This window comes from Oreochromis niloticus, linkage group LG6 (genome assembly GCF_001858045.2).
Source record: "Oreochromis niloticus isolate F11D_XX linkage group LG6, O_niloticus_UMD_NMBU, whole genome shotgun sequence".
NCBI classification, from domain to species: domain Eukaryota; kingdom Metazoa; phylum Chordata; class Actinopteri; order Cichliformes; family Cichlidae; genus Oreochromis; species Oreochromis niloticus.
In genome coordinates, this window is record NC_031971.2 from 26,509,544 (window position 1) to 26,530,862 (window position 21,319).

The 21,319-nt window shown below is 39.4% G+C and overlaps 1 protein-coding gene across 2 annotated transcripts in view; it reads left to right on the forward strand.

Annotated features, from left to right (window-relative positions):
* The first annotated feature begins 10,421 nt into the window (after positions 1-10,421).
* LOC100696723 (alpha-1,6-mannosylglycoprotein 6-beta-N-acetylglucosaminyltransferase B) overlaps positions 10,422-21,319 on the forward strand; it is a 121,234-nt gene continuing 110,336 nt past the window's right edge. The window contains exons 1-2 of one of the 2 annotated variants that reach the window (XM_005470000.3): positions 10,422-11,008; positions 15,429-15,541. In XM_005470000.3, the coding sequence (XP_005470057.1) occupies positions 10,941-11,008; positions 15,429-15,541 (181 nt within the window). In that variant the 5' untranslated portion in view covers positions 10,422-10,940. The remainder of the gene's footprint in view (positions 11,009-15,428; positions 15,542-21,319) is intronic. The other variant, XM_005469999.3, reaches the window with a different exon arrangement.

Consider the following 21,319-nt stretch of genomic DNA (forward strand, 5'->3'; position numbering starts at 1 on the left):
TATCCTGCTGGAAGCAGGCATCACAAAATAGGCACACTGTAGTCATAAAGTGATAGACATGGTCAGCTGTGGCATTTAAAAAAACACTTACACGCCCAAAGTGTACCAAAAAGATCTCCTCACCATCACACCAGCACCATTCTTTCCTTTCTTTCATGTTTGTTTACATCAAATTATGACCTTATCATCTTAATGTCACAGCATTAATCAGGGCTTATCAGACCAGCGTGAGTCTATGTGAATTATCACCTCAGTTTCCTGTTTTCAGGAGTAGCACCTGGTGTGGTCTTCTGCTGCTGTAACCCATCGGCTGTAAGGTTTGACATGCACTGCATTCACCGATGTTCTTCTTTATACCTCGACAGCTAAAGATGTTTATTTGAGTTAGTGTTGCCTTCTTATTAGCTTGAAACAGTCGGCCCATTCTCCTCTAATCCCTGACATCAGCATGGAATTTTCTCCTGTCACTCTCTGGATATTTTTCTCTTTTTCCAAACCATTTTCTGTAAACCTTAAAAGGTTTTGTGAGAAGATGACAGTTCAGAACTCATCAGTTTCTGAAGTAAAAAGATAATTACTAGTGGACAGAGCAGAATGAAAACATGTGTGCTTGTATAACATCTATATCTAGAACCAAACTAACAGAACCAACAGTAATTACTTCTGCCAGGGCAAAATATGTATGCTCTGAATGTAAGCAGCACAGTGTTTTGTGAGTCAGAACAACATTTCTTTCAGGATCACAATGCAAGAATCTGTTTTTTTCTGTCTCCTGGAAGATGCTTTTGGGATCTCTTGTCACTTTTGTATATTCCTTCCTCGCCTTGCTGTCTCCGAATGATGCTGGAAGCCTGTCAGTCACACTGTCAGTGTTAGGACCCTCGGTGCCCCCTGCAGCCCTTTGCCCTTTAGCATTAATGCTACAGTCTGATGACTTCTCCTTTCTGTCTGAGATCAGCCTGCACAACAACAGTGTTGGTATTTAAAACTGTATGTGCATATATCTGTGTGTACTGTATGTAGCTAAAGTTAATAGATGTAATAGATTATTCACAGTATGTGAGTGGTCCACTATTAGTCTGTCATGTTAAGTGAAACCATGTGTACCACTTCAATAACATTTAAAATCAGTAAATATTTCATGCACGTGTGTATGCTGGTTTTACTTTATGATCCTTCCACTGATCCCACATGTAAACAGTATATTTTTATTTAAGTGCTCTCTCAGCACAGAAAGTACCAATATGAACTGTTAATCATGTGCATTTAAAGCTGAAAGTAGACTCAAAACCACTTACAACAATACCTCCTTGAACACAAGTGCTCTTCAACTTTCTCAGACTCCCCAGAGAACATCAGATAATGGTGTTTTCCAAGACTTTTAACACTTTGTTTTATATCATATTACTGATGCAACAGATCACTTTCTAAAAGTGGATGAAATTAGGTTAGATGTTTAATAATATTTTGGCTCCATTAGGTCTGTTTTCATAGAAGTTGCTCCTGTTATCGAATCCCATGTTATCTCACAGCGACAGCAAAAGGGTCAGCCTCTGCACTGAGGAGACAGCTTCGTGATCGCTGCCTGTGGACCGAGTGTGTAAGTTAATGTGCATTTCTGTGTCTGTGTTTGTATATATATGTGTGTGTGTGTGTGTGTGTGTGTGTCAGTGTCAAACTACACAGGAGAAAGAAGTCAATCTCAGATGTAATGAAAATGCAAATTGTGTCTCTTGTGTCGACCTGCGCTGTCAGTCAGCATCACAATGCTCCATCGCTTTTCACCCTCTCACAAAACGGCCTACAGTCAATCACTGCACTAAGCCATTTCCATCATTCATTAAAGATAAATCAATCTCCCTTATTGTTATGTTCTCTCTGTATGTCCATTCCCTATTCCTCCATCGATTTTTGCCATCCGTCGATTTCTCTGAACTGTTTCGTCTTTATTTGCCTTTTCAGCAGTTTCCCTCTATTCTATTCAGAGTGAAGCTGCTTTTAATTGGTGTAAAAAAAAATTGGGGACAAAAAAAACAAATGACAAAGCTATAGGTGAATGAGATGATTTATCGATTAGTTTTTAAGTCTAAGTTCTGTATGCAATTACTGCTATGAGATAATCAATTGTTTTTTGTTTGTTTTGTTGCGGGTCCAGACTCCAATTAGCCTGTCTTTGTTTTGGAAGCAACAGCAGAAATGCAACAAAAAAAAGTGTCTAAATAAGTGAATGGGTGTTTTTTTTTCAGTGCCCAGCCTTACTCGGTTCTCGTCTTTTTTCTGCTGCTGTTCCCGTATCTCCCGTGGAGTTGAAACAAATCAATTCTGTTGCAAAACTGCAATCTATATTATTCAAGAGTAATTTTAAAATTTAGTGGAGAGTAGCTCGCTGGGTTGTCTTACTAAAAAGTCAAGGATTTCTGCTGCAAAATGTAACAACAGAATCTCAAGCCTGTACTATGTCTTCTGTATTGATTAAGCAACAGGTAAGAAATCTGTGAGGGGTGAAAAATGTGCTGAGCAACTTAAGTTTAGGATGAAAAGTTTTTAGTTTTTTTGTAATTGAACTTTAGCTTTATAATCATGTTTTAAACCTTCAGTAATGGGTTTAATTTCAGAATTGCCTAAAAAGGCTATAAATGCACACAAATCATTGTTATTCTGAAGATTACAAATCATTAGATTTTGACAAAATATGTTTTTATCTCAGAAATATGTACTGGGTGTTGATTATGTGCCGAGAGTGTCATTGAAGATGGACATAGCTGACACTGTTATCATGACATGTGGCCTTGAGCTCTTGAGGGTCTGTGGTGAGACCTCTATTCTTCTTTCTTCTCTTTTCTTCTGCCTGTCAGCTCTAACATTGTTACACTATGCATATATAAATATAATAAAAAGATATTAGCTAAAAAGAGAAGCCTATAGAGAGTTTATAGAGCCACTCTTGGCAAAGCAAATATGTTTGGCACAAAACTCCAAGATGGTGACGGCCAAAAATAATTAAAGTCCTCACTAATCAGTGAGTGTGTTCACAGTGACTTTCTCTCTCTTTTTTATACGAGAGGACAGACTCCTTTAGAAAGCAGTGGAGCAGTGTGTGTCGGTTAGTGGTATGCAGCCACACGCCTTTCCTAATTTCTGAGGGAAACAGTTGCTGCATGTGTTACTATCATCGTGATGGAGAAACCACTTGTTTGCTGTTTGGTGCTGAAATAAAGTTTTTTTTAAAAGAGCTTTAGGGCTTCAAGTTGCAGCTAAAGAGCACGAGAAATGAAAGTTAATTCAAACTATGAGCTCAAAGACACTACTAGCCTAATTATCTGTGAGTGTATAGGCTGTATATAAAGAACTTAGCCATCGTGACATCAGCTGTTAGTAAGTGAAGCTGAATTTTGAAGTCTAGATTTTTGCATTATGGCCACAATCCAGTTTTTGAGGCCAGACGTGATACGGAGTATGATGAATGACCACTGAGCGGCTGCACTGCAATCATTAAAGGTAGAAGCAGAGTACGGTGCAGACCAACTTTTTCTAATTGATTTATTCAGCATTGTTTACTGAGCTTTGTAGCCTCCACTAGCAGCAATCACTAATTAGCCAACTGGTAGACTTTTATGCTTTGCTGCTGATCAGCCTCATTTTCCTTTTACCATGCCAGATGGGTGCTTCCATATTCACCAATGGCCAACCAAGTCATACAGCAATTCCACACACCACAGTAAAACTCTACCCAGATGCCACACACACACATTATGACAGATAATTAAAAAAAAAGAAGCTATATATAACTTTTAAATGATGAGGTTACAGAAATTTGCTTCTATCCTGTCTGAACTAAGATATAAGATCTCTAAGACAGACAGGCATTCAGTACACAGCAAGTGTAGATGGAATGAAATTCTGTTGCAGTTGGATCAACACAGGATAAACATGTATATATATATTCTTTTTAAAAATCTATGTAAAAAATATTAAAATGTATAGCAACAAAAAATACTCTAAGAATTCAGTCATGTGCTGTTGCACTGGTTTCCCCATTTCTTTAACGCCGTGCAGCAGCTGATGACCACTGCAGGAGTCTGCCTTTTATTGCAGATACAACCACTTATGTTGACCTTGTTTAGTTGATTGTGGTCAGACGTACCCACATACTGCATGTGATTCAGCAAAGTTACTCTTTGAGCTATTTGCAGGCATTGTTTTGATAAAAGTATTTCACTTCTTGAGATATTATTTTGTTTAGATGTTGCCTTCACTCCTTCACTACCTACTTTTCTTTTGCCAACAGTATTACTTCTTGTTGTTTCTCCTCACCACCATAGAAAATGAAATTAGACTAGCAGGCACAGTGCTTGACACTGATACGTGATTTGTCTACGTGATCAGAGTTTAGAGCCTGATCTGAGTCTGTTGTCCTCATCTCAACTTGTCTTGAGACACCAACTTGCCTTTATAATGACCTGCATAAATCACTTGGTTAAAATCACATTTTGTTGAGCTGACTGGTCTTACACTTTGTTCCAGCATGATGCATTTAGAAATGAGGAAGTAGCTTTGACCTTTGTTGGCTCCAGAAACAGAAAATCAATTTAATGCAGCTGTCCTGATAAACAGCTTCTCGATTAGCTCGCAAAGTAGGATAACAGCTTGTAATATAATTTCACTTACACCGCCATTTGGAGATTATTTCCTAATTCATTTGTCATTACGACCAGCGTGAAAATCATACGTATTTTCAGTATTTACATAATTTGACACAGAGCTTTGTATTAACTCCAAACTAAAATAAAACATCCACAGAACTTTCTGTAGGAAATCTCATATTTACAAAAACAAAAGCATATATTTGCTAACAACTCTAATAGAGTAATTGAGATTAAGTGCCACATTGTCATACATAAGACTGTTGAGTGTTAATTAATTTTATGATCCTCCATCAGATTGTTTTGCTCTTTTATCTGTGCTCGGCAGATTCTCCGATTTGTTTTGTATGATTTATTCAGATTTAGATAAGACAAGTTGTGAAAGTCATGCTTAGGATAATCCCATTTACTGTGGAATTCCTGAACTATCACATATGACACGATTATCAGTACCAATCTACCAGTGCAGACATGCCTCTCTGATTTGAAAAATACCATACAAGCATGACGCTGATATATACATTATGTACACCATGCTAATACCTCCTTGGACCCCATTTGCCTTTTTTCTTTGTGGCACAGATTTAAGAAGCTCCCAGAAACATTCCCTAAAATATTTTGACACAATAACATCATACATCTGTTCATCCATAACGCAAATCTATTGTTTCAGGTGCTTGCTGGATTGAGATCTGAGGCCTTTTTGGTACATTGGGTTCTTTGTAATGTTTGAGAAACCAGTTTGAGCTTTGTGTGTTATCCTACCTGAAGCAGCTGTCACTCTGGTCATAAATGCATAGACATGGTCAGCAATAATACTCAGGTAGGCTGTGACATGTAAGCAATGCTCAGTTAGGGCAGGACAGATCTATGTGGTTTACACCATTAATACATCAAACTCTGCCTCGATCATCCAAATGTTGCAGTAGAAATTTAGAGTCTTTGGACCAGGTAACATTTTTCTGGTCTTCTATTGTTGTATTTTGTTTAGGACCTATTGAATTACAGCCTCAGTTTCCTGTTTGTAGTTGATAGGGAGGACACCGGTGTGCTCTTCTGCTGCTGTAAGCCACGTCCTTCATGGTGTGATGTGTTCTGCATTCAGAGATACTGATCTGAATAATTTGGCTGTTGGTGGTTATTTGGGTTAGTTGTGCCTTCCTATCAACTAAAAACAGTCTGGACGTTCTTCTCTGACTCCCACTCACTGGATATTTTCTCTTCTTTGGATGATGCTCTGTAAACCCTAGAGACGGTTGTGTGGGAAAATCCCAGTAGATCAGCAGTTTCTGAAACACCACGCCAAATTCAAAGTTACTTAATTCGAAGTTACTTAAATCACCTCTCTTTCATATTCTGATGCTCGGTTTGAACTCCAACAGGTCATCTCAGATGACTCTACATGCCTAAATGCAATGAGTTGCCCTTTGTTGCCCTAGTTGAAAGCTCATACCTAATATAGTGGCCAGTAGACAACAAGATACTCTAATCAGCCCAGTGATGCTCTCAAGAAGACCAATAAACAAAATTTTACAGCTCTGCTATATCTGCTATATCTGCTATATCAACCAGCATCTATTAAAGCATCTTATTGGATCCTTTGTTCAATTGTTGTTGTTGGTTTTAGATTTGAAACAGCTGATATTTAGAAAAATATGCTATCTACATCATATATTCCCTTAAACAAGACAGTATATTAAAATCCAGTCTGACTAAAATGTTAATCCATTAACTCTGATGCGCTGAAATGTTTTTTTAAAAACATTTTTATTTAGGTTGTGTATAGTGACGGTAACAAACACACACAATGGGAGCTTGTGTCTGAGACTGAGGTTTACAGTGTTATTTTCAAAGTCATTGCTCCCCCTTGCTAAGAGAGTTGGTTGAGGCAGAAATCTGATAACAACTTTGTGGGGAAGATGAAAGATGTTCGTGTGAAACAGCTGAAACAAATGCCCCAGTATGCTCTCCTCTCTTTGTCCCCGTCTGCTGATAGATGGAAAGTGTTCCCCTTCCAGTTTAGTCATCCCTCTCACAAGAAAATGTGTTAAGCATACCATATGTAACAAATGCTCTCTCTTCATCTTTATTTCATGCACTCTGTTCCTGTTTTTGAGTGTGTTTGTGTGTTAGGGTCCTGCAACTCCTTTTAAATTCTGCAAAGGTTATTATTTATATTCAGCTTATGCTACAAAGCACTGTGCAGATTTCTATGCTTTCTCAGACAAGTTTCTACTTTAATTATAAACTTTTTTTTTTAACATTTTCTCTCATTTGTTACAATTTTTACAAGATGACTTTTGCAGTGATTTGATTAGAGTACACTGTGTTTATGCATTGGAGCAGACTAAGTACATGTAAGGGTGTTTTTAAATTCCTGATGACATCAGTGAGCTTGGTGTAATTCATAAAGCACAAACAAGAAAAAGGAAATACCTAAGAAAGTCCACAGTACCAAGACTGTGTGGAAAACATGGGATAATAAACTTAATGAACATCAGGACTATCTTCTGTATTTATTACAAATTGCCAGCTTCTACTGCAGCTGCGGTCGCTTTACTTCTGCACCTGGTTTTATCAGGGTCAGGCAATGTTCTGTTTCAAGGTAGAAAAGTCATTAACAGTAGTGATAAGTACTACTGGGGGAAGTTAAAGTGCAGCTATTAAATGTTTAATGTTTTCTGTGTCACATATTTAAATCAGTATTCAAATTTTCTTTTTCTTTTCTTTTCTTTTTTGTAATTTTTCTTCTGACACCCCACAATTCAGTTTGTATAATCAAGTCGTAACTGCAGTGCAGGCTTTAAGCTAATATGTAAGAATGTATCAGATTTGTGTCACTTTCCAAAAACCCATGGGTGTCACTGCATACACCTTTGGAAGTTGACCCTAATTTTAATATTACATTTCAAATAACGAGGTCAGTGTACGTACAAGTAATCCCTGTGAGCCAAAGTTTCAGGCTTTAGATTGCTCTAAGCACCAGGTTTTTGACAAGTTTTTATAACTCTTAAATCTGTGTCATGTAAAAAAAAAAAAAAAAAAAAAATTCTGACCATGAACAGCCAAAAGGCAGCATGTTTATTTGTTCAGACCACTTCCCAGGGGACCCTTGTGAACAGAACCTATGTGAAGCTATGTTTAACCAACCTAATGCTAAGAGAAAGCTACTTTATAAAGGGAGACATGGAGAAGTCAGACCCACACGCTGTAAACATATTACTGAATACTTTTCTGGTAGGGAAAACTGGACGGCATGAATTGTGACTGCAGGTCTAGTAAAGACCATGGGCATGATTATAATGTAGCGAGCTGCTCTTTGTTATTCTTCTGTCACTTGCTAGCTTTGTGTATAACAAATGATAGCCCAGGGAGATAATATACAGACACTTAGAATCATGCAGGATACCATTTTGCTATTTTAACTGTGGTATTTCCACAGAGCAGAAATTTTCATTTTCATATGATATGGAAGGGTAGTTGCCTCACATCACCCCACCTTTTACCAGGGACATGAGTATTTAGACACTGTTTAATACAGCTTGGTACTGAAGAATTAAATCTACTGTTGGGTCCCAGGGTGTGCAGATATTCAGTGTAATATTTCCACTGCTATAATATTTGTTCCTGTAAAAGATGCCATGTTTATATTTAAGCTTGAGAAGTACTTGAACTATTAGTAGAACTAAATGACAGTGGCTGTGTCAAGGCTAAGTATCAGAACATTTGGGGGTATTTTTTTAACCATGCAAAGCTACCCTAGTAGAGTCCAAGAAGAAAAAAGAGCTGAAAATTAGCTAAATAAGTTCACTTTAACCAAGTGAGGGAAAATATGAGGGTACTACCAAAAAATGCACTATTATAGCTGTGAAAGAGTCTGTGACATTTCTACTACCATAGAATTTGACCTAATACCTCTGTTGTTCTTCCACTGAAACGATTCTGTTTACCACTGCAGGGTGTAGAGTTCGCCATTTTAAATGTATCTATCTCACAGATGATGCAACATCTTCTGAATGATTCCTTTAAAGTGGGCTAGTGATAATGTCTACATTTGGTTTGTAAGAGTCTGAATTGAGGCGGTGTGCCATGCCTTTGGGTATTTTTCTGAGTCTCACAGACTGCTTTTTAAACATCAGTGATTTCTACTGTAGTGTGTGCATGTGCATGATTGTGCCTAATTTTGTGTGTGTGTTATGCATTTACGCGGAATAAAATGAATGTATCCACACCCACAGACACACAAACAAAAGGTGCAAGAATTCCATGTTTGCAGTGGATTCCTGTTGATAGAGCAGCACTATTCCCACAACCCACAGAGAGGGACAGCCTGTGTGGGTGGTGGGCTGTCAGTCAAATCCTTATGTACAAGCGCAAGTGATCCATGAAGGGAGTTTGAGATTTCACTGTCATCTTCAGACTGGTCCCCCACTGCACCCCACCTTCTGACTCTGTTTCTGCTCCACTGGCCACAAAGGCTGCATACTTTGTGCATGTGGCTAGAGCTGACTGCAAATCATTGAGGTGAACAAATAAGGTAGCCTCAAGATAGCCAGTGTCCCTCCCTATTTGTTGAAGCTAATTCTGCACAGTGCCATAAGTTGTGTGTTGAGTGGGTGTTACCTGCTTTACTACATCGGGGTGGAGGGTGTTATTTTATTTGTTATGATACTGAATCACAGCACACCGTGTAAATGTGGTAATGAGTAATGTAAAGCATAACATTAGATTACTACCACCTGGTGCTACTGATGCCGCTGCTGCTCCTGCTGCAGTACCGCTACCTGCCGCTGGATGCCACCGATGCATCCTGAGCACATTCGGCGCTCTCCATGGTGCTGAAATGATTACCAGAGCAAATCCCCAAATGCGCAATCTAAAGTTTAATGTGCAAAAAGTGTGCTTAAAGAAATTTAGCCCAGCTTACATTGTAATTATAACCCGCTGTAATCACTGGCATTAAGTCTTGTTGTGTCAAAACAGCTGCCGTCGCTCATTTCACCCCTGAGCAAAGAAATACTGATGACCCTTTCAAATCCACCTGCGGGACTGAGTCACAACTGGGGCTTTGATTAGCTGCGTGGGAGAAAGGTGTGCAACAGTTAACCGTAAATACTTTGCACAAACTGAAGGAAAAAGACAATGAAGCACGGAGCGATGTTTCAGTGCTCCTCATGGTAGAGTTGTGGGATGGCGCCATGCAGAGGTGAGTGCGACGCGGAGGGTCTCGACCATCCAGACCTGTCCATCACTCCAGTGTCGAGGGACCAGCATCAAGTCAGTCACCGGTAGCTACAATGATACAGGAAATAAAATGAATTACCTCCCAAATAAAAGAACTACGTGTGTTTGTTAAAGAGCTTTTTAACTTATAAGCTCGACGGAAAATTGGCTGAGATAATTAGAAAAAATATATATAACTTCATCTGGGACACAGCCCACATTCTCCACATTCTGCATAAGATGTGTTAAAGGAGCGAAAATTTCAGAGAAGAAAAAAAAACACGCCCAGTTTTGCGAAATCTAACCAAAGTCTGGCAAATAAATTCTTTTCTTCTATATTTACTTATATTTACATTTCTAGTTAATACTTTCTTTGTGTTTCTTTCTATCATAATTAGGCAACATTAGTATCTGTTTGTGAAGTACTGTGATTGTAAGTAATTGCTTGGATTTTTCCTTCTTCTTCTTTTAGTGTTTGTTCCCACTGTTTAAAACGGTTGCTCGTCGACGGGGCTATTATTTTGAAAAGATTAGCCGGACGTTCAGCACTTCACCTGAGCCAACTCGCCTCGTGAGAACTGAACGGTAAGACCGGCTGGCTGGTTGGCCACACAGCGCTGGGTGCGCTGTGAAGTTCAATCGTCTACGAAGCTGTCTCTCCTCTTTTAAAACCAAGAGAGCGAGCGGATATTCAGACTGACAAACAAACATCTTCCCTCACATGTTTTGTCACAACGCCATTTTTTTGTGCGTTTTTTTTTTTTCGTGAAGGACTCAAGAGCTTCAGCGCAACCCGCGGCGACTTCTCCTCCTCCTTCACCGTGTTCGCTTGGAGACGGAATATAATGCTTTAATGACAGTTTCACTCCCGGATAAAGAAGCTCGCTGAATGAAACTTTAGACTTCTTCTTCTGGATAGGTGAAGAAGCTCCGCGGTTTATTTTTCTATCTGTAGAAAAGGCGTGTTGACTGACGCTGTGGACTGCTGTATGGGACGCACTTAAAAATGGTCGGTCACCTCAAGTTCCAGGTCGGGAGGTTAACAACGATGTCAGGACTCGCTGGTTTTGGAAAATGATTGCTGGCAGCACCGACGCTAAAATAATGGTCAGAAGATGTCTAGTAACGTTCAAACCGTTCAGGTGAGAACAAAGAGCTGACACAGTTTTCTTATAGCCTCCAGCATCGTGTGCATTCACCTCTCACTGCCTTTATGTTTAGCACGCAGTTTTATTTTTTGCTTGTTTTGTTTTTTTCTGACTGACTCAACTTCTGGCTGCACAGAGTTGCAAATCCCTGAAAAATACAGTAATTCGGCAATGTGCACATGGAGGGCAGGGAAGGAGTGCATACATGTGTTGTCACTCATCAAAACACCCACACACCAGATGTTCCTCCTATCAATTCCACCTAAATCCATATGGATAAAGACGCAATACGCGCCTGTAAATGTTGATAGAGCCTCTCTAAGTCTGCACTATTTGCAAACCGTGCTCTAACTTGCTGTAGTTTCATATTGCGTAGATCGCCAATCTACACCTGTGTGGCTCTGTTGCATTGGAGAGGATTCCTTACATATGAATAAAATAGTTTATACTTAAGTGAGCTGAACTGAGCCCTTCCTATTAAAATTTATCTGATAGTGGCAGATTTTAAATCCTTAAATTAATCTGTCTCTCAAGGATCCCTCTCTCCCCTGGCACTACAGTTTGCCTTTTACCCAGTTTCCATTGCTGAAAGTGTTAAATGTATGTAGTAGGCTAAGGGGGAAAAGCTGTGCAATCTTTGAACAAAAAAAGGGGGGGAAATGGGGGTAGTAGGATGGGGGGATGGGGGTGAGGTGATGGTTACACTCATGTTGCATGGAATTACTTCACCTGCCATCTACTCGGTAGATGAAGCATTAACTCAGAAACACATCCAGCTAAGCAGCTTTGTGATAAAGCCACACTAACCTCGACAGCACAGACAATGAGCGCTTGTTGCAGATTTGTGTAGTATCACATGTGAAATGATGCCAGATTTTAGACCTTGTATTCCATTATGTTTTTCCCTTAATTGAATTTAAAAAAAAAAAAAAAAAAAGCAGGTTGGTGAGATGAAGGTTCCCTGGCCAGGCTCAATGCACAGATCCCTGAAGAACCATAATCGTTCTTCAGGGGTACATTAACCTTAAGTGATACCCGCATGCTCAAGCCAAAAAAAAGTGCCAAAATTATATGTGTGGAAACATAACCTGCCGTGAAATTTTACATGGTTACATTTCTGTGTACTAACTCCACAAAATAAGAATCATTATGAGAATTTAGGCTCATTTAGGTGCCAGGAAAAGTTTCTTGGAAAACACCACAACTAACACCTACTCCCTACCATGCCTGGTAGAAATTCTCTCCCTTCAAAATCATCTACCTAGAGGAAAAATCTGATAAGTATATTTGTGAGGAAGCCAGTTAACTGATAGCACATCTCTCCCTCTGATCCAATTATAAGGAGCAGAACATTCACTTTAAGCCTGTTAATTAAAGACTCGTCAGGCAGGACCGGGGCATAATCCTCTCATATCACCCACCTAACGCCACTTCGGAAAAACGGCTAAATGATAAGAGAGGAAACGTTTGCCCTAGGACAGCATTAGACCAGCCTCTGCACTCCCACATGAGCTGAAAATCTCTTTTTCCCTTTCCATTAGCCTGTTTCTTACAAACATCGCTGCCTTTGCCCCATCCTCTGCACACTCGCACACACAAAATATTCCTGCATCTAGGATCAATGAAAAGAAAAGATAAAGTGGATTTAAAACAAAAACTTTAAGTTTAGCTGTAAAAATATGTTTTTTCTTCTCTGAGTAACCCCTTTATCTTTTCAGAGCTGTCGCTGCCCCACTTGCCCCCCTTTTTTATCACAATAATACAAAGCACTGTCAAAAACAATGATTTCCAAATAACAGGCCATCTTCAGTAAAGGCCTGTACCAGATCAGGTTGACTTTTCTGCTTTCCTCGCTGGTTTTCTGAGCAGATGGTTGTAGAGTAAGTGCATAATCCATGCAGGTGTAAGTATCTTCGGATCACGGCCTCAAAGCGATGTCAAATAATCTCTTGATCATAATGACTGTATGGGTTTAAAGTCACATCGAATACTGAAGTGTTGCAGTCTGTTCCTCTGACAGTGATCAAGCTGTTCTAATACATTCCATAATATGCGTGGAACAGATGGGGGGTTGGGGGGTTTAGCATTTCTTAATATTGCAGTTTCCTGGGAGAGACAAACAGCTAAATGACAATGCACAGTAAATGAGAGCGTGCAGCAATGGTTAGATACTGAGACTTTGAAATAGCAACTGTGATTATGTTCTGTAAATCAATAAAGAAATTCTACACACACAAAAAGTCTGTTAACATGCTGACACTTTATTTATTCAAGCAACTCGCTGTAATCTTGATGGGCACGGTGATAATCACTTCAAAGTGTTGCTGAATAACCTGCTTTTGGCGCCAGAAAATAACGCTGAGAAGGAGGATTGGGAAGGCTCATATCAAAATGTACTTGTTCACAAATTACTGTGTCCTGCACTGTAAATAATTGAATTGAGCTGTATAGCAGCTTGCATTTGGTGCGACACATTAAACTCAAGCTATAATTATAGTGTCTTTTTCCGTTTTAGTGTGTTCTTGTGTTCAAGAAGGAAGAAAAAAAGTTTAGTCTCAAAGAAGTCCCATCTTGTTGGCTTTGCTGGATTATACCTGATCGCATTTTCTATGACTCAGGACAGGACACATTGGCTCCATCTTGAAGTCAGAGTCGCTCCAGTGGCTTGCCAAACCGCCAAGCTGTACACTTAACAAATTATTCGACATCATCTCTATCCCTTTTGATTAGATCAGCTCAGCAAATGTTCTTTTAAGTGGTCGTTCTTCCTCAGTGTTGATAGCAATTTGTTTCCTCAATATTAAGAGGTTTCATTCAGAAACTGGTGTGACAGGAGCTGTTTACCATTTCAGGAAGTGCTGTCAGATTTTATAGTGGGCCAGGCATTCATGTAAACAACTCATGCCTGGCTCTGGAGGAAAAGCAAATATGAATTATTCATATTTTTGTTTTCTTAAGGTTCATGTGTTTAACTTCTAGCACTTCACGTTACTTGTGCAAGATTGGCCAAAAATTTGATTCGTGTGAATTGCCATAGTAATATTACAAAATCATGCTGTTTAAGATGGGTATAATTTGTATTACTTGCCTTTAATCTAACTTGGTTAATCTGGTGAATTCTTTAATCTACAAAGAATTTACCCCAAAAAATGTACATGATTTAGAAATATGGCTTAAGTTGCTGAAATAACTGCTGTTTATTTTGCTGCAGTTTATTGTCACTTAACCCCGTTTTTTGGGGGGGAGGGCGGGGGCGGGGTTTCCATTTCTGGAGGTTATCAGTGGAGAAACAAACATTTTAAAAGTAGGTCTTGACTTGTTAGGCACAGAGGCTGACTGGACGGCCTTTCCTCCCTTCTTCCCCCAAAGACTCTCAGCATAATGAGATAACCTCTGATCCATATAGACTGAAGAGAGCAACTTAACTAGGACAAGATTTATACAGACACCAAAGACCTGATTTTTAAACTCTTTTAAGCCAGCGATTGGATTCTCTCATGGTCGTCTAACAAGGGAGAACCGACACAGAGCCTCATTTTCTTTTTCCCCACTGTTTTATGGTGACATTTTAAAAAAACAGAGTAAAAATTCAGTTTATGCCATGAAGCTAAACTGTCGTTTAGATCAAAATAAGACCAATATAACCAGTAGTTTAAGTGCCACTGTCAACTCTTTAGGACAGAAGGCTGGCTGATGCCACTTTTCGTTTCAAATACTTTAGTTAGCATTACACTTTCTTACCCGTTTTTAGCAACCTAATGCTTTTGGCTCCATTCTTTCTTCTTGGTGCCTTTTTGCCCTCTTTCCCTGTGCACACCTTTCACATTGCATTAATAATCACTTGCTTTTTTTTTTTTTTTTGCCCGCACTTAGCAACACATTATTTTGGCAGTTGTTCTAGATGTGTGCCAAGCAGCAATGTCACAACACTAGTTTGTTTCAAGTGCCCTTTGGCTTCGAGAGTCTTCTCGTCTATGTGCGATCACTGCTCTGTTTGCGCTCTGCCTTCTGGAATTTCTTCCTGCTTTTTTTGACTCTCTTCATGTCTCTTCTCTCTTCTCCACATTTTCTCCCATCCTCTCATCTTTCTATTTTCCCCTCCCTCTTTCTTTTCTTGGTGTCGATCATTTTATTCCCCTAAAACGTGTCCTCTGTAATTGTTGGCATTTTCATCTACGTGCATTCCTACTTTTTCTTTTCATGCTTGACACTTTTCATCACTTTTCCATTGTGTGGAAAATTTCTCTTTCTACAACATCTCCCTCTCTTATTTCTCTTTCTATTATTATATTATTGTTATAATATTCCAACTACTTTCCCACAATATCAATTCACCTGCCCATCCTGATAAATCTGTTTTTCCTGTCTTAACTCCCCTTTTATCCCTTCCCCCTCTCCTCCCACTGTGCTGCAGGATATTCGTGGTTGGAATAGGCTTCTTCAGCCTGTGTTTTCTAATGACCTCTCTGGGGGGGCAGTTCTCAGCAAAGAGACTGGGGGACTCCCCCTTCACCATCCGCACAGAAGGTACTGACATGTTTTGTGTGTGACAAAGAGAGCTCGCTTGCAAGTGTATATGTGTAAAAGCTCTTCCTTCGAATTAAAATGTTTCATGTTTTAAAATTGGTATACTGCATAGAAATCATGAGGTGAAATTCAAATACCACTACACAACCAGTGAAATTGTGAAACATTACACCAGTGTGACCTTTAGCGGGAAAGCCGCTGCTTATTTAGTTTAAACACTCAGAATTCATCAAAAGCTGCAGTGGTTGGATTAAGATCTTTACTTCAAAAATCAGAAAAAAAAAACTCTTGGTGTCTCCACACCTTTGCACACAATAGTACACTTGAAATGAATCTTAATCCCATTAAAACAAATATATAATATGTACAGTGGCAAAAACAATAGATTAGAATTAGCAACATTTTAATGTCTCCATGTAGCATTTTGCTTAACAGGTTATATTCCAATACAGTATTTACATGGATCCATATTTGCACACATGCATATGGTAAAACCCAACACTGTATTTAAATGCACACAAACTATAAGGGAGAGGGTTGAAAAACAACAGCAGGACAAATGACTCTCTGAATCTGTTAAATCTGGAACTATATGTGTAAAGAGTGAGAGTGTCTGAAAAGACTGGTTTGTGCCATTGACAGGACCATCATTTCTACTTTACTGTTTGTTTTGTTGTTTAGATTAAGAATATCAAACCAGCAAAATATAGAGAATTAACTCAGATGAAAAATAAAAAAAACATCTTCATCAGTGCCACGCCTGCATTAATACTTCTTCATGTAAACTGGTTATTTTACCCCTTTGAGGGACGACCACACCACCCTGTCATCTGCTCCAAGTTCCTGGACACCAGACCAGCAGCTAATACCCCACACAACACCTCACTTCTACTCTCATCCCATGCTCAGCATGTCTTTCTGCCTACTTCATTAATGCCTCACTGCTGTCTTTCATCCTTCTCTCCACTGGATGTTTTTCATGTTACTGAGCTGGTTTGTAGAGCTAAGGACTCCACCTTTCTCCTGGACACTATGCCAGAAACCTTGGCCAAGATATCAACAACAAGTCTTTAGAGATTAGCCTGGTACCCTCAGCTCTTAAATAGCTGCTGTTTGCTCCATTGTTAAAAAACCTTGCTTGAACCCTGATAACCAAAGTCAAACCTTCTGTTCATGAGTAAAATCCTGGAAAGAGAAGCCGCTTCCCAACTCCACAAACTCTTTGAACCCTTGGAATCTGGCATCAGAGCATACCACAGCACTGAGACTGCTCTCATCAAGATTACAAATGACATCCTCATTGCCGCAGACTCACATCAGCATCCTCATTCTCTTGGACTTCTCAGCAGCTTTTGGCAGTCTCTTATTCCATCCTCCTTGACTCTGTCCAACTATGTTCACCTCATTGCGCTCTCCTGATTTCAGTCATATCTTGCTGACAGGACAGATCATGTCACCTGAAGTGACTCATGTTCCTCCTCGGGTACATTCAGGCAACGTCTCCCAAGAATCTGTGCTGTGACCTCTTCTTTTCATCATTTACCGCCACCATCCATTATTTTGAACTGAGGTTCCACTACTATGCTGATGATACACAGTTAAATCTCAGCATTAAACACTTCAGTCAGCACCTTCCTCTGATCCTTATCATGTTCTGGGAAACATCAAAATTTGAATGTCAACCAACTTTCTCAAGTTGACCAACAATAAAATTGACCTGTCGGTTGTTGTTTCTAAGCCATCGTCCTGAAAGTGGCTGATCTTTGCCTTAAAGTTTCGGGGCGATTGTGGCTCAAGAGTTGGCAGTTCGTCTTGTAATCGGAAGGTTGCCGGTTTGAGCCCCGGCTCGGACAGTCTCGGTCGTTGTGTCCTTGGGCAAGACACTTCACCCGTTGCCTACTGGTGGTGGTCAGAGGGCCCGGTGGCGCCAATGTCTGGCAGCCTCGCCTCTGTCAGTGCGCCCCAGGGCAGCTGTGGCTACAATGTAGCTTGCCATCACCAGTGTGTGAATGACTGAATGTACTGTAAAGCGCTTTGGGGTCCTTAGGGACTAAGTAAAGCGCTATACAAATGCAGGCCATTTACCATTTTTAATGTGGATGTATTCTTCATCTCGCCATCTCCAGATGTTTGGAACCTGGACGTCATTCTCATCATATATTAAATCTGTCTCTAAATCCACCATCGACCACCTGAAAAACATCTCCAGACTTTGGCCTTTACTCCCAAAGTCTGTAGCATGTTCAGAACCAAGGTGCCAGAGTTTTCATCCAAACTAAATCATTGGCTCACAGTCAAGTCTCATATTGTCTGTAAAATCATTCTCATCACCTACAAATCCCTTTGTGTCCATGCTCCACAAAATCTATTGGATCTTCTGTTTCCCTAAACCCCTTCTCAGACTCTGTGTTCCCATTTTAAAGGCCTTCTCTCCATTCCCTCACACCAGGCTGTGGTCCTTTGGGACAGACCCTCCAGAACTGTTGCTCCCACTCTCTGCAACATGTTCCTCCCTGAGTTCTGCAACACACTCAAAAAGCATTCGAAATGTCACCTACTCACTAAAGCCTTTGGCTTTTGACTATTTTTAAAAGTATTTTTTGGTCTAAAGTAACCTTGGATTTCTTGAAATGCGCTATATAAATCTAAGCTATTATCATTATTACTGTTATGAGTTAAATCCTTAAATTTGACTCCACACAGCACTTTGGCTGCTTCACTTACACTCCGTAGACACCAAGCTTTTGTCCAGCAAAGCCATAACTCAACAATGAAATGTCTTAAATAAATAAGCCTGCCAGCAATACCACATGAACAGGAGTGTAGGTTGACCACCACTGGCAAGGCAGAAAAAGAGAGTGCCATTGTAATCTCCTGCTGTCCAAGGTGTGAAGATAGAAAGTCAGAGTTCATTTTCTGGAGGCCAGCTACTTCCCACTACTGCTAGAGTTAAAATAAGAAACGCTGTGTTCTGAGGACATGTGTGTAGCATGTGTGTATGCTGTGCAGTAGTCAAAGCTTGCCGTGTGTCAGTTTGCGTGGGTGTGAGAGCAAGTTAAAGACGAAGCAAGAGTGTTCCTGTAAGTGTGAATCACTCAGGTGTTGGTGTGTGTGAGTGTGCGGTCTGTCAGAGAGAAAGATGAAGCAGTGAAAATGGAAACAGAAAATAGTGAGTTTAAATGAATGCAGAGATACTGAAGTGTATTAAAGCTCAGGAGCACAGTGTGTGAGAGAGATAATGGGACAGAGGGAAAGGGGTCATTTGGGATTACTGTGCTTGTGATAAATTGAGATTACTTTGTTTGTGTGATAAATTAGGATTAATGCGTTTGTGTCAGTGTTTCTTAACAAAATGTACTTGATTACTCAACCGCTCATGCACTGCAGCCTGCAAAGACATCTGGACCAAGCTCATTAAAATCTTGGTGTCCAGCTGCACTTACCCATAGCAGTTAACATCGTCTGTGTTTGATGGCACGGTTAAATGTATTTGTTTGTACCCACTATGTACTTTAAATGTCTTTTTGTTTGTCTATGCACAAAAAATGTCCCTATCTCTGTTATCCACTTCGCCCAGCAACATTTGTTTGTGTGTATGCCTTACTGTTTCACCTTCACTTCTGCCTTTTTGTGTGTCTCTGTGGTCTGCTACCTCACACTGTTTTTGCTGATTTCCCGCTTTCTGTGTATTTGTGTGTGCGTGTGTGTTTGTGATGAGCCGGCAGGAAATTGGCTGTTAAATGGGGCGACAGTAGCAGTGTGGGACAAAATTGAAACCAGAGAGACTGAGAGCCCAATCCATCTGCTCTCTGTGAAATCAACCCCCTTAAAACAACTGGCCCTTTCATTAAGCCTCTACTCACCACCTGCGGAGCAGTAGACACATTTACACACAGACACAGACACACACACACACACACACACACACACACACAGTTGCACTCTTCTCCCAGTTTGTACATGTGACAACCTGCAATGTGACCAAATGATTTTGGAATAACTTTAGTTACGTTCTTTCTCTTATTCGTGTGTTTTCTAGTTGGAAACAATATAGATGCTACAGAAAAAAATCTATCTATCCATTCTTCCTTCCATTCATGTCTTAACAAACAGTCAAAAATGCTCTTATAAGGCTTGGTGTAGACTTCTGCAGGGAATCTTTGTAAAGGCTACAAAGATACCTGTAGAGCCTGATGGCGTTGCCTGGGTTCATGGTTGTGCTGGTGCATTAGTGTTAATTATTGTGTATTTGTCCCTCAAACTTTTCCACTTCTTTGTACATTTCCTCACATACATTCCGATTTTGCCAATCTTCCTCCAGGAATTTGCTCCTTATATTGGTGCTATGATTATTATTCCTTATACTGAGACAATGATTGTCATTCTCTCAATGACAAATTCCGAAACTGTGACAACAAAGTAGCTGCAATGCGCAGGAGGAATCGACAGTACTAAGCACTCCCATCACAATAGCTGTGTCGACCTGTAGTTACATTTCTAGGGAGACGCATGTCAGATTATGGAGTAAGGTTTCAAAGAAATTTGTGGTTACGATGCAACTACGGCACAGATCTCCCAACCGAAGCACAAATCCCCAGTAAACTGTCAACAGATGATTGAGTTGTCACCTAAAATGACATCTCTCCATAGAAAATTAATTTAGCTGTAGGATGAATGAATGCTAGTCCTGTGAGATCACAGAACAGGATATTCTTAGGCCAAATGCTTCTGTGCTTCTTGTTTTTTCCTCCATATTAATGTTAAAGTGGCCACTGCACACAGTTAAGGAGGAGAATTATTTTTGGAATAGAAACGTAAAATTTTACGATTAGCATAATATTGCTTTTAAAAGCTTTGAATTGAGCGTTCCAAAACCGAAGGTTTAGGCAGTTTGTCCTTTCAGTCTGTGAAGCAAATGCTATCATTAGCTTAATTGCTATAATGTAGAACTATAATCAGCAACAGTCGCCCATAGAAACATAATTAGCTTTGTTTTTTATTCAGATGCTTTTCTATTTTTACTTTAGTACTCGATAATAATAAAGCAGTTTTACAGCTTGACAATAATACAGCTGAGATACAAGTTATAGGTTTAAATTTTTAGAGAGAGAGAGAGAGAGAGGGAGAAACTGGCCACAAAATAAAGTATGTTTTAGTTGTCTTTATAATTTTTCCTCAATCGATTGGCTCAATTCTCGCAGCAGAAAAGTCACTCTCACCACTCTTTATGAACTTCTCAAAACAGTTAAGGCATTTTTCATAACACCGCCTCACCTGTGCAAAAGGCACTCAAACAATCAAAAACTTTTTTCACATTTATCAAAACATGAATAGTCAGTCAGTCACTTCCACTCTGCGATAAATGAAAAGAAACCTTTCATCACCCTTAAAAGACTGAACCATCAAAATGTTTCATTTAAAAAAAAAATCCAAACCTTAGTGACTTTGAAAAGAGTTCTTTAAAAAATGTGGGGTTCAGAAGTATTTCAGAAGCAAAATGAAATGTAAAGGAATTTTTTTTTTTTTAAACTTTAAAGTGGTTAATTTGTGAACGTCTTAATGACCTCTTCTGTCCTGTGTCAGGAATAGTCATTGGAGAAGAAAAGGTTTTGGTGATGACCCTTAGTTTAAATAAAGTTTAAATAAAGTTATACCTTATTATGTTTTTAAATACACAAAAGCAAAATACTTAATCTAATATCTTAAATAATGATTACAACAATGGCAATAATAACATTAATAATAATAGTAATAATAATAATTGATTTTCTTTTTTAT